The sequence below is a fragment of the Solanum tuberosum genome, unplaced genomic scaffold, assembly GCF_000226075.1.
Source record: "Solanum tuberosum cultivar DM 1-3 516 R44 unplaced genomic scaffold, SolTub_3.0 scf00315, whole genome shotgun sequence".
NCBI classification, from domain to species: domain Eukaryota; kingdom Viridiplantae; phylum Streptophyta; class Magnoliopsida; order Solanales; family Solanaceae; genus Solanum; species Solanum tuberosum.
This window is the reverse complement of record NW_006239239.1, coordinates 160780-173483: the sequence shown is the minus strand read 5'-3', so window position 1 is coordinate 173483 and position 12704 is coordinate 160780. Positions and strand designations below refer to the sequence as shown.

Genomic DNA, 12704 nt, shown 5'->3' with positions numbered 1-12704 from the left:
TAACTTATAAAAATAAAATACGATTAATATATTTCAAGTACATTATAATATCCTATTTTATATAATGTAAATATTCTATCAATATGTTGTATATATTGTTTATACAGTTTTAATATACCAAATAAATGAATTATGTATAAATTCACATCCTAAACAAAATAATAATACATGTTAATTAAAGAAGTGGAATATATTTAATAATATATAACGCTATATAATATTCAATTTGTAATATTAATAAAATATTACATTTGGATTTCAAATGAAAACAGAAAAAAGAAGAAGTTGTTCGTGTATTAAAAAAAAGTTAGGAAAATAGCATAGTTGGATAACATTTTCAATAGAAAATAAATTAAAAATAAATCAATAAGGGTAAATGTGTAATTTACTATTTTAATACATGTATAACTAAACCTGCATAACTTATTCCACCTTCTACCCTGCATAACTTATACATAGATTCCCTCATAAGTTATGTTGGTATTAATTATGTAGGACTACAAAAAACACAACCAAACACCGTATAAAATTAACACATAAATAACTTTTATACAATATTTAGAATTCTACCAACCAAACATGGTATAAGTTATGTTGACTTTTCCACCTAAAAAAATAATTCTACCAAACATGGTAAAAGTAATGCAACTTTTTATACATGGATAAAATGTAACTTATACAGTAACCAAACGGCCCGTTAATACTTAGAAATCCATGATATTAGTATACTCTCCTCATACACAATAGAGTGACATTATAGTATATTTGATGTATCTTTAATTTAACATTACAAGATTCAAAAAAATTCTTTATTTTCTTAAACTTCGTATCAAAGTCAAAACAGAACAAACAAATTAAAACGGAGAAAGTGCTATTTTCACATTTTCTACTGCAATGTTATTTTCATATATTTTGGCCAAACATAAATTTAATACCATATTCAAATTCTTACCTTATAAGATGAGATTTTAACATATAGTATAAGAAGTCCAACAAGCCAAAAAATATATTGATTGGAGGTAATTGTTATTCCGAGGGAAAGTGAGTGGGAGAAAATTTGCACAACGTAAGAAAAGAGTAATCAGCCAGTTATCTGACATACATAAGTAATTCAGCTATTAGGTGGTTTGTCAGTAGTCCCACATCGATAACAGAAGAAGAAGCATAGAGAAACGAGCCTTATAAAATCGATAGCAGGTAAGACTTGGAAAGTATCTTTGCGCTTGGGGCAATGACGCAGCTAGTGAGGTTCTAACCGAGGCGCGTCTATTGCTGGTTGAAAACTATTTCCAAACCCCCTCTTCGGCCTGGGCTCTGCCTTGGCCGTCGAGAATTTTTGGAAGGGCTCCCCTCGGGGTTTTGCCCTACAATACTAGTTTTAAAAATTTTGCCTTGGTACTTGGTTCTTTTCCCTTTGCCTAGTGCGCAAGGATAAAAGAGTTCAAGGCATTTGGGACCATGAGTAAATGTTGAAGCGATATCACTTCTTATGGCATAGACAGACACCTTAGTTATCAAAATCTGAAGCAACTCTAAACTATATATTCTATAGCATTTATCTTGTAAAAGATGGGCCTGACCTCTTCATCTAAATAGAAAGTCCTTGTCAGTGTGCCAATATAAACTTCTACTCTTGTGAATGATGGGGCTGATCTCGTTCCTACCTATTTAGAAAGTGAAAGTCCTTGCCGGTGTGACAATATGAGTAGACATTGCTCTTCTCTTTCTGGGGTTCATACTTGAATATGCAGTTAAGGGAATAGGTCCTACAAAAAAATGGAGCTTAGTAGTGGCAATACTGGCATGATGAGTTGATGACTGGATATGCTACAACATAGGAAATGTGCTACAATCACCAGGTGGACCGAATTTTCCAAAACTTGAAGCTTCAGTTGTACTGCTTCTATAGAACATGGTTTCAGATCTCTATACATAAAAAGCACAAATGCCAACATAAACAGGCCAAGAAAGTGTACAGTTCTGTTTCCCGAATCCAGAGTTGAGATGACTGTTTGCGTCGGCAAGTGACTTGTGAGTGAATTAACTGTTTCAGAAATTTGCTACTCCATTAGAGAGTTACTTATTCTCTTTTGGTTGTAAAAGGTCCATTATCTCTATGCACTATTTTGTCAGTAGCTCATATTGTCAAAGTTTGTAGTCAAATTCCATTTAATCATATCATAAAGGCAACACCAAAAAGGTTCTGACGAGGACATCAAACGATCATGGGATCAAAGATCCATTAAATAACATCATGTAATTTCACTAAAATTAGTTGGGACTACAGCATAAAATCATGTGCCTCAGCCTTTTTGGGCAAAAAATTTGACTTCTGTCATGTACTAATTAGTGGTCCACTTCTTCAGGATTTTGCTACAATTGAAGTTTCTCCGATAAAGTTGTAATGTCATTGTAATTATCTTTTACTTGAACTTTACCTGTAAACAGGGGATCAACAAACTTTTGTGCACGACCTGTAGAATATGGTTGTCAACCGTGCTATCCCCTTAGGCAGTTGGAATATAAATTTATATCCGTCTCTTATTGAAACCAGACTATAATTGATGCTCACTGCCTATATTCATGGTTCAGCAAGTGTTTTGCATTGTCTGAATTGACATCTTCAAGTAGTATGTAACATTCAGTTAACTTGTTTCACCTCTCAGTCCTTTAAAATATTGACAACAGATAGCCACTAGCCGAACAAGTTAAGGAATTCATGAGCATCTCTTATCATGCCAAGACAAAGATACTACAATATATTGGTAGTTTATCCCACATTGATAATAGATGAAGCTGAATATAGAAATGAGTCTAATAAAATCCAAATCTGGAAGCAGTATGAAGTATCTTTGCGCTTGGGGCAATGACGCAGCTAGTGAGGTTCTAACCGAGGCGCGTCTATTGCTGGTTGAAAACTATTTCCAAACCCCCTCTTCGGCCTGGGTTCTGCCTTGGCCGTCGAGAATTTTTGGAAGGGCTCCCTTTGGGGTTAAGCCCTACAATACTAGTTATAAAGAATTTATTTACTCTTCCTTTTCCCGGTTGTTTTCACATAGTATGCATGAATTTGTCCAGTAACTGTTTCAGTAATTGCTTTAGTCGAGGCACTTATTTCCTTTTTGTGGTAAATGTGACAAACACATCAAAAAGGTCAATTAAGTAGTAATTTCGATTGGAGTGATTTAGGGACTAGCTAGAGTATAAACTTCTGTTTTTTAGTAGTTAATGGTTTACATCTTCAGGATTATATACTGATGAAGTCATTTTGATTATCCTTTAGCTGTTTTCTCTGTTTGGTTTTACTTGTAAACAGGCAGACAGATCGATGAAATTTGCTTCTGCTGCAACAAACACAACCGCTGACAAGCTTTAGTCCCAATCAGCTTTGTATCATTTAGAATATGCTCATCAACCGTGTTAAACAATTCGATGGAATTGCAGTAGTTGTATGTATATATAAAGAAGCTTTAGTCACAATTAGCTAACTTCATTTCACTTGCTTTCACCACTTTCTAAGGGCAAGGATATTACAACAATATATCAAACATAAAAGAAATTCATACGAAGCTAATGCTATGTCCTATCTCTCCACCGTTGATTGATCAAAATCTCCATAATTTAGAGTAGTCTACAATCTTGTTTGATTATCGGAAAAACAGAGAAATCACGGGTGATTGCCACTGCCACTGCCACTGCCTTTCTTTCCTCTTGGGTCATGCTTCGTGTTAGGTCCTGCATTGTCATAATCTAACACAGCATCCAGCTGCAGCAACTTTCTTGGATTTTCTCGCATAACATGCTGCACACAATTTGCAACAAAGATTAATCAGCGACATCAAGAGTTTTCATGACTCTATGCACCAAAATAAAATAATCTAGGAAGTTGTCTACAGTCTTGGTATGCTATATGCAAGAAAATGGATGAAACTTTAAGAGGAAAACATAAGCTGCAGGAAGTTAGTTAGTCGTATGTTGCAGTATATCTCAACTTTTTGCACTATATCTCAATCTTTAGAGTGGGTTAGGATCCCACATCGATCAGAGAATGGACTGATGGTCTGCTTATATGGATTTAGACAATGCTCCCCTTGTGGGCTTGCTTGTCATCGGTTGGGTAATGGACTAGTACTCTGCTTATGTGGACTTGGACAATCCTCATCATGAGCTAGGCCCAAATGCCATATTTTTTTTCACCAAAAAAGAAGAAGTTGCACTATCTACTAGTTGCATTTCGTTAGTTAAAGCATGGTATGATGCCAATCAAATAAATTTACTCCCCTATGACTACCTTATGAAGCTTGTAAGTGTGGTTCACGCCTTCAACATGATCACCTAGATGGCACAAAGAAGAATGAGAAACAATAGTGTTAACATTATTATGTCATTTGCTAGTGTAAATCAAGCTAGTTGAATTGTTGTCGTCATATTATAACGAAAGTAGCTTCTTACCAGAAGAAACAAAGATGAGAAACAAAAGGAGTAGAACGAGAGCTTTGATCCTAGGCCTCATAGTAAGTAGAGAGATTGGTTCTTGAGATGTGAAGGGGAAGAATGGAAGAGTTACCCCTTTTATTATGTCTGGGAAGAGGTAGTGGACGCAGAGCTAATCTAGGATTTAAATATTATGGGATCGAGTTCGAGATTCTACCACCACCCATTTACCAGGTTCGAAATCTATTATTTTTTTACTTTTTAACTCATATACATGGTTTTAAGTAGGTTTGGATGTCCTTGTAACTAAAGCACTATGTTGGCCTCTGGTAGTGGTAATAGTGCACCCACTCATTTACTGTATGTATAGGCAGAACTAGCAAGTCAAACCAGCACTGAAAAGAATATAGTGCACATATATCTACAGGTTACATCAAAGTAAAATAGAAAAGAAAAAAAAAGTAGGTATTATTGTAGACTCATATTTTGATCAATCTCTCTTTGTTCTTTGCATTGCAATTTGCATGGCTCAAGCTTTGAAATACTATAATTGTCACTCTCTCTCATATGTTGTGTAAATGGTTTTCGGAGTTTATAATGTCCTAAACCACTCCATTCATTTTGGATGGTATTAAAGCAGGTAAAGGTCCTATAAGGCCCTATAAGGCGTTATAACACGTGTTTGGCCCATAAGAATAATCAAGCATATTGTGCCTGATGGAGTGTTTTTACGACTTGATTAAGTAAACATAGTGTAATTTCTCAAATAGTTTTAAGTTTTTATATGAGATAGTTGTACAATTTAACAGTTTTGAGATGATAAAGCGGTTATAAATGTTGATTATGCACCCACCCAATAGTCATAGAATGATAAGTTGCCATAACTAACAAGTCAAACTGACACTTATTTGAATTCAGTGTATCAAAACAGAAGCAACAGTATATCTGCTGTATGCATGTGGATTACTTTCTTCCATCATTATTTTGTCCTTATCACCAAGCTCTGCCATTATAATTTTCAGCTATTTTTTTCCTGTTTTTTCTGTGTGTACATGTACATCAACTTTTTGAGAACTAAATTTGTTTTCCACTTCCTTGGCCTATAACAATAGCTCATATTGTGGATTCATCCATCTAGAAAAGGACGGGTATCCAACATAGGTATAACAATATTTTTGAAGAGTTCGATCAATACGGTTCAAAAGTTTGGATATGCTTATTCTGCTACTTGAGAAAGAAATCTTCATGTTTGTTGTTAGTGTAGAGGAAACTGAAGAAGAAGAAAAAAGAGTTAGTAATACAAAGCAAAGCAACTACTTTCTAAAAAACCAATCACATTTGGTCTTTCTTTCTTCAGTGGTAAAGAAAAATACTCACTCCTAATTTACGTGACACGGATAAATTTCGAGATTCAAACATTTTAATTCTGATCGTAAATTCAGATATAGAAACTTAAATTTTTTTTTAAATAAAAATTATACATTTAAAAACTACGTAAAAAATAATATAAATCACAACAATTAACAATTTAACAAACATAAAAGATTTCGATTAAAAAAATTGATTGACTTTTAAAATTTGTTTTCATATAAATTGTAACGGGAGTATATTTCATGTGTTCATTACGAAGTGTTGGTTTGGGAGCATTTTAATATTAGTAAATAATGGTTAAGGTGCATATTTCCCATTCCTCTTGCAGCTATTCCTATCAGATGTCAGTGGCCACTTTGATTGTATTTTGGAATCAATGTTTTGAGGTTTTAATTGCCCATTACTTTGACGTTTTCTGACATTGACCGTTGGTGGCACTTATTTGCTGCATTACTCCATTTGGAGTTATTGTTTGTTATGTTACAACATTTCTTGTTAGCACTCTTAGCCGTTGGTGGCCTTTGCCATTCATTCTTCATTCTTCATTATTCTTCCTCCATTATACCTTATAATCGATGTAACTCCTAAGGCCTTTATCTTCACTATTTATCTTTCTATTCATTGCTAGGAAGACTTCTTCTAGTATAAATAGTGGTGGTCTTCATTTGGTTTGTGACACACAACATACAAGAGAAAATATAGAGTGCAAAAATTTGTCAAAAAGAGAGTTCTTATTAGTTGAAGGGAGGTATTCTTTTTGTGGAGCTTTGGACTCAACTCTTGTCCAGAGTTGTTGAGTTATACTTTGTGAAGGTTGTTGTATCCTGGAGGGGACAAGTCAAGAAGGACTATTGCTGGACCGGTGAAAAACATTTGCTACAGTGAGCTTGAATCTACTTAAAGAGAGTGAGATATTCGCACCTCAGCCTAAAGAGATTTATTTTCTTCATTTTATTTTCAATTGTAATTTTGTTATATTTTGTAATATTTCACTAACACGAAGTGATCAAGGGGACAAGGCCCCTTGCTTGTGACAGGAGATGGGCAGTGACCAACAAATGAAATAAATAAATAAATAAATAAAAAGAAAACTTATTCTTTTCCTTTTGGGAGGGTTGAAATTAGGTAAAAGACACAAGGGAAGTGGAAGTGCACTATGATACTATGGAGAGACAAATCAACGTAGAACACCATTATAAAACTTAGATTTAAGAATTTTGTTTCAAAAATTTTAATAAAGAAGAATTGAAAAATATTTTTCTTTGTACTGGATACTCCCTTAATGTTGGATTACTAATTAAACAGAATTAATCATACTCATCTTAATGACGAATGGGAAGATTGATACGTTCTATATCTTAATTTTATTATATGAAAAGCTAAGCATCTTCTTTGACCATTATTTTTCAACTATATACTCAAAAGTTTGTTATAAAATCTTGGTTAACTTCTTCAAGTTCAAAATCAAATCGCAGCAAAGAGAGAAGAAATGTCCAAGTAAGAATACAGGTAAGGCACCACTATACATTTGACATGTTTTTCTCATTTCACAAGTATAATATTTGTTAGTACTCGACTATTACTTCAACACTGTAACACACTACTCATTGTTCATAAAGAGGTGTAACCATCAGCTAGTCCTTGTAGGTTCAACTCCCACCATAGAAATAAATAAGACGATCTAATAAATTTCTACAAATGTTTTACCACAAGTAAAATCTAAAGATTTGGAATGATAGGTTAGTTTTTGATTGATTACTTATACCATGTTAAAACACAAACAAAACACAGGCTAAACCTCACCAATAACAAAAGAACATATATGCATGTAGGGATGTAATGTACAGCACCTAAAAACTTGAAAAAACAAGTGACTCCCAACTTAAAATGTCATCGAAATTGTTGACATTCAACATCATGTTCTTCAAAGACCACGACTATACAATTTCACGAACAAAAGAACAGTCCTTTTAAAAGCCAAGTGAATAAAAAAACTTGTAAACAGGAAATGATACATGCAATCATGGTTGAACGGTATTTTTCCAATACTAGCTTTTCAAAAATGCAAAATTCTTATATAAGAGATTTAAAAAAACATATGAAGGAAATCTTATGGAATGCCAATGAGCTAAACCCACAATAAGTCATTCAAAAGAAATGCATGAGATGCAATGCAATTCAACTATAAAACCGATCCAGCTGATATGACAAAGACACGGACTGACCGACCAAAAATATATATATCTATATATATATTTGTGAGAAAAAAAAATCAAAAGGAGCTATGGCTAAGTATCAAGACTACCAAAACTTGGGACATGTACATGTTGACCATGAAAACCCTTGAAGCAGAGAGGATACATCAGGGCCTCGGTATTTCTTGTTAGAGTACCAAGGTCAGATCCACAAGCAAAGACAAAAACCAGGAGCCTTGCTTTCTTCAGCTAGTTACAAAGAAAATTCCCTTCCAACCCCAATATACAGCATCAGTAACATCGCAACCACTCCTGAGTGAAAGGCCTTCAACTCCTGGGCAATCACCATGACCCATCCCCTCTACGGCAAAACAAAATAACCCCTCCAATGGTGCTGGCACATGTATCTGACAACTTGGATGAAAATTTCTTCCATTGTCAGAAAATGGCAATGACTTGACACATGAATGCAATCTTGGATTCCGACTCGACACAACTACATGCATGCAGGGACATGAAAAAAAAAAGTATGTACCAAGTACCCACAAATTTAAACTGAAATGGCACGGCTAATAGCCATCTGGGCCCACTCAGCAGATTCCTTAATCAAATGGTCATCTGACGACAAGCATTCAATCAAAAAGTCTTTGCTTGATACTGATTGTTGAATCAAAGAACCAGCATTACTGCCCAGAGTATCCGCTAAATCTCCCAGAACTCCAATAGCAGTCTTCATTACCACATCATCCCTGTAATTGGAGAGAAGAAAGGGGGTACATCCCGAAAATCAGAACATCGATGGCCTTCATAAATAGAGCAAAAGAGAGAAAAAGAAGCAACCAAGCAATACTTACATGTCTTTCTCCATATAAATACTATCCAGGAATTGGAGGATATGAGGTGCATAGGGTATCAGCAGCTGAGTCTTAGGTGAGTTCTTGAATCCCTGAAATATGCCGGAATAAGCCTCCAGGATGCCATTTCTCAGAAGATTTGTGTAATCTAATATTTCATCATCAGCACCAGTTGCGCGTGCTGACAGCTCCGCAGCACTCTGGAGCATAGGCATGGCATACATCAAGTACTTCTCAAAATTCTCTCCTATCGCCAAGGCTATGTCACCAAAGCATGAAAATATTGGTGGCTTTACAGAACGATGTAGCTGATTACTTGATAGATCCTTGAGAAGCTGTGTCATTATACCATCACAATAAGGTAAGATCTTATCCTCCAAAGCTCTGCATAAATCACCCACAACACCTACGGTGACAGCACAGACTTGGTATTCCTCAAAGTTCTGAAGACCCATTTCTAGGTACTTGTAAAATTCAGGCATGTACTTGGCAAAGTCGGGACCAGTTGCATAGGCAAGTGCTCCAATGGAAAGCATGGCTTCCTCATGCACAGTAGCACTTCTACATGCAAAAACCCTGAGGAAAAGGCTCATGATCTGATCAGCATACTGCGAAAAAGCATACTTTGTTTGCTCTGAGGACCCTAGCTTCTGAATAATAACCTGTAAGCATCCACACAAAAGACCTTGCAACTCGCTCTGCTTCTCACGTTCATCAGATGAAAGCTTCTGAGCCTCAAGAGTCTGGTGGAGCTCCATCATAATGACAGGAACTAGTTGCAAAACCATGGGAACTGTTTCATCGGTCGAACACCTCACAACTTCATTCAGTGCCTCGTATGCAGCAGTCCTAAGCCGTGACTCACCAGCATCTTCTCTGTGGGTCGCTGTGAGAAGGGATTGCACCATTTCCTGGAAAAAAGGGGTCAAGGGAGATGATGCAGCCACATCCCCATAACCTTGGGCAAGAAAATAGAGAGCACCACAGGCTTTTTCAGCAACATTTGGAGCATCCTTCATGCTCTGAAGTAGAACTGTAATGATCTGTTGGCAGTTTGCTGGAGTAATAATGGGTATCTCCACAGTTGAACCATGAAGAAATTCAAATATTCTTCCAAGGGTCCATGCTGTAGTGTCTTTCACATGGCTATTGGCATCCTTTGTCAATGCAGTAAGCATGAAGTTTAGAGCACCATTAACAATGGGTGTTAGCTTATCAGGTGAAGGACCTTCCAAAATGGATCCAAAGGCATATGTGGCGGCCTCTCTTTGCCTCCAATCAGGCTTTGTAATGTTCTCTTCAATGAATGGCATAACAAGAGGTACAATGTCATCTCCAACAGTCCTTGCAACCAAACCAAGGCAAGTGCCACCGGCCATTGCAAGATTCCAAGCAACTTCATCCTGATCCTGATCTTCTTCTTGCTTAAGAAGTGTCTCCAGTAGCATAGGGACAAGTGCAGGAAGAGCCTGCTTGATGAAATTATAGCAAGGAACATCAGAATCTGCAGTAAAATCACCCCCATAATCTTCTAAAATATCAATCTCCTCATCACAGATTGAGCTCCAAAATTCAATAGCTTGAAGAGCAACAGGCTCCTCATCCTCTCTAACAGCCTTTGCTGTTATGCTAAAGATGTCTTGAATATAAGGAGCTAATTTCTCATAGTATGTTGATGAAATCGAGACTAAACATTCAAAAGCAGCCTGCCGAATTTTGACTTCAGGAGACAGAGTGGCCTGGCAGACAACTCTCATAATAAAGTCACGCTCCATATCATTGGTGAAATTTGCCTGAGCAAAACCAAGTGCATTGTATAATGCTCGGGTAGCAGCAAGCCTGACGTCATTGTTCTTTTCTTCAGCATTCATACCCTGAATTACAGCTGTAAGGATTTTATTTACTTGATCCTGCTCCATGACATCAGGAGAAACTTCTTCGCATAAATATCCCAGTGTCTCTAAAGTAGCTTGCTTGATGTGGGCAGGGAGCTGTTGATTTGACAAGAGCGACCCGATCAACTCAGGCCACTGCTTCTGTGGCAGCTCAATGCCAGCAACCTTGGCAATGACTTGCGAAGCAGTTGAACGAGCATCAGGTGCCGGAGAAGAGAGGGTCTGTAACAAGCATGTTTTAATTTGGGTCTTCACAGCCACATCAAGTGATAACCACCTTTGGACAAGTTCATATTTCCTATGTTGTTCCTTGGCATCCAAAGCATTTTTTAGTATTAGACCTGCCAACTTACGACTATCAACTGGCTTCTCCTCACTAGCCAATTCTCCTGACAGAGACAATAGGAAACCAGGAAGATTTTGCTCCTGAAACTGTTTCAATGTTTCTTCTGCATGTTTTCGCACTGTTGAATCAACTGATTGTGCATTTAGAAGGACCTGAGTGACTTCCATTGCAATATGGTTCCTGCCAAATCATGAGATATCCCGTACGTAAGATATCACAGGATTATCATAAGCATGAACTTAAAGTAATGCTAATGTTAAGGGATTGCTTGGTTTAAAGTGCTGAAAAAGTAAGCATGAGACCCAAAGGTGTAGCCTAGTAGTCAATGAAGTTGGTTGAGAACCATGAGGTATCAAGTTCAAATCCCAGCGGAGGCAAAATACAAGGTAATTTTTTCTCGTGTGTTCAAGAGTAAGTGACAAAGTTATCCAGTACATGTGTTGGTGGGAGGTAGCAGGTACCCGTGGAAATAGTCGAGGTGCCCACAAACTGGCCCAGACTCCACAAAAAAATAAGCATGGTATAAAAGCCGTATTCCACATTTGGTTGTCATTTTCATGTCTTACATAGGTAAGATTGTATAACTTATATGGTTTGGAAATAGTTTTCAACAAGCTATAGAAGTACCTTGGTTAGATCCTCACTACCTGCGAAGACCGTATAAATTATACGGTAATCTATGTATAATTTTATACCTACATAAGCACCCAAAAAAATAACACCATTGATTCTAACTTTTTTTTTTGAAACTGGTAAGATTGTATTCTTTAGCATTAAGGGCATGCTGGTCACCACCAAAAAGTGTGAGTTACACCATTGATTCTAACTTGGTGGTTGTTCAAGCCCTCGAGAAATTGGTTCATGCTTTAAACATTTTTTATATTGCTAGCAAAAGGCACGTCACTTTTAGGAACATCACAGTTAGGGTAATTAACTCTTCTAGAGAAAGATACAAGCATCGGTCTAGGGATGTGCCATAGAACTGACAGACTTCAGACTCTTTCTTGGAAAATACCACAGAAAGCCACTACCCACTTGTTGTAATATGTTGGAAAAATAATATTGACAATAGCCTGTGTTTATCCATCTTAAATGAATAACCATTTCTCCATTTCACTAGTCTAGGATTTGCAAGGAACTTTCATGGTTTCATGGTAAACAATATTTCACAGTGATGTTTTTTGAGAAGTAGATTATTATAAGAAGAAAGTCCCTTGCTCTAAGTAAATAAAAATGCAAAAATTCTTAATGAAAAGAAAAATATCTACCATTATATAGTTAAAAATGATCACATTTGACAAAAGGTGAAAGTAGCACACAAAATAAACTATGGTGAGTGGAGGTGTTAGCAAGGAGATGAGGTAGACCTAAAATCACATGGGAGAAAGTTGTCTCAAAAGACTTACCATCTCTCTTGAAATCCTTGAAGACCTAGTGATCAATAAGGAACAACAAAAGAAAATAATCTATGTAGGCAAAACCAATTAGTAAGATTAATGTTTAGTCATGTTAGTACATTAAATTTAGGACCAATATTTTCTAGGAATCTTTATGTCAAAGATATATATTTCAGTAGAAAATATACAGAACCTCTAGTACTTTTATTTTT

The 12704-nt window shown here is 36.2% G+C and overlaps 1 protein-coding gene across 1 annotated transcript; it reads right to left on the bottom strand.

The window, feature by feature from the left end:
* Positions 1-7829: 7829 nt before the first annotated feature.
* Positions 7830-11648, bottom strand: LOC102584682 (importin subunit beta-1-like). The gene is made up of 3 exons (XM_015314710.1): positions 11557-11648; positions 8855-11275; positions 7830-8749 (listed from the first exon to the last, which is right to left on the bottom strand). The coding sequence occupies exons 1-3, from the start codon at positions 11646-11648 to the stop codon at positions 8551-8553; spliced, it is 2712 nt and encodes a 903-aa protein (XP_015170196.1). The 3' UTR covers positions 7830-8550.
* Between the last annotated feature and the right edge of the window lie 1056 nt (positions 11649-12704).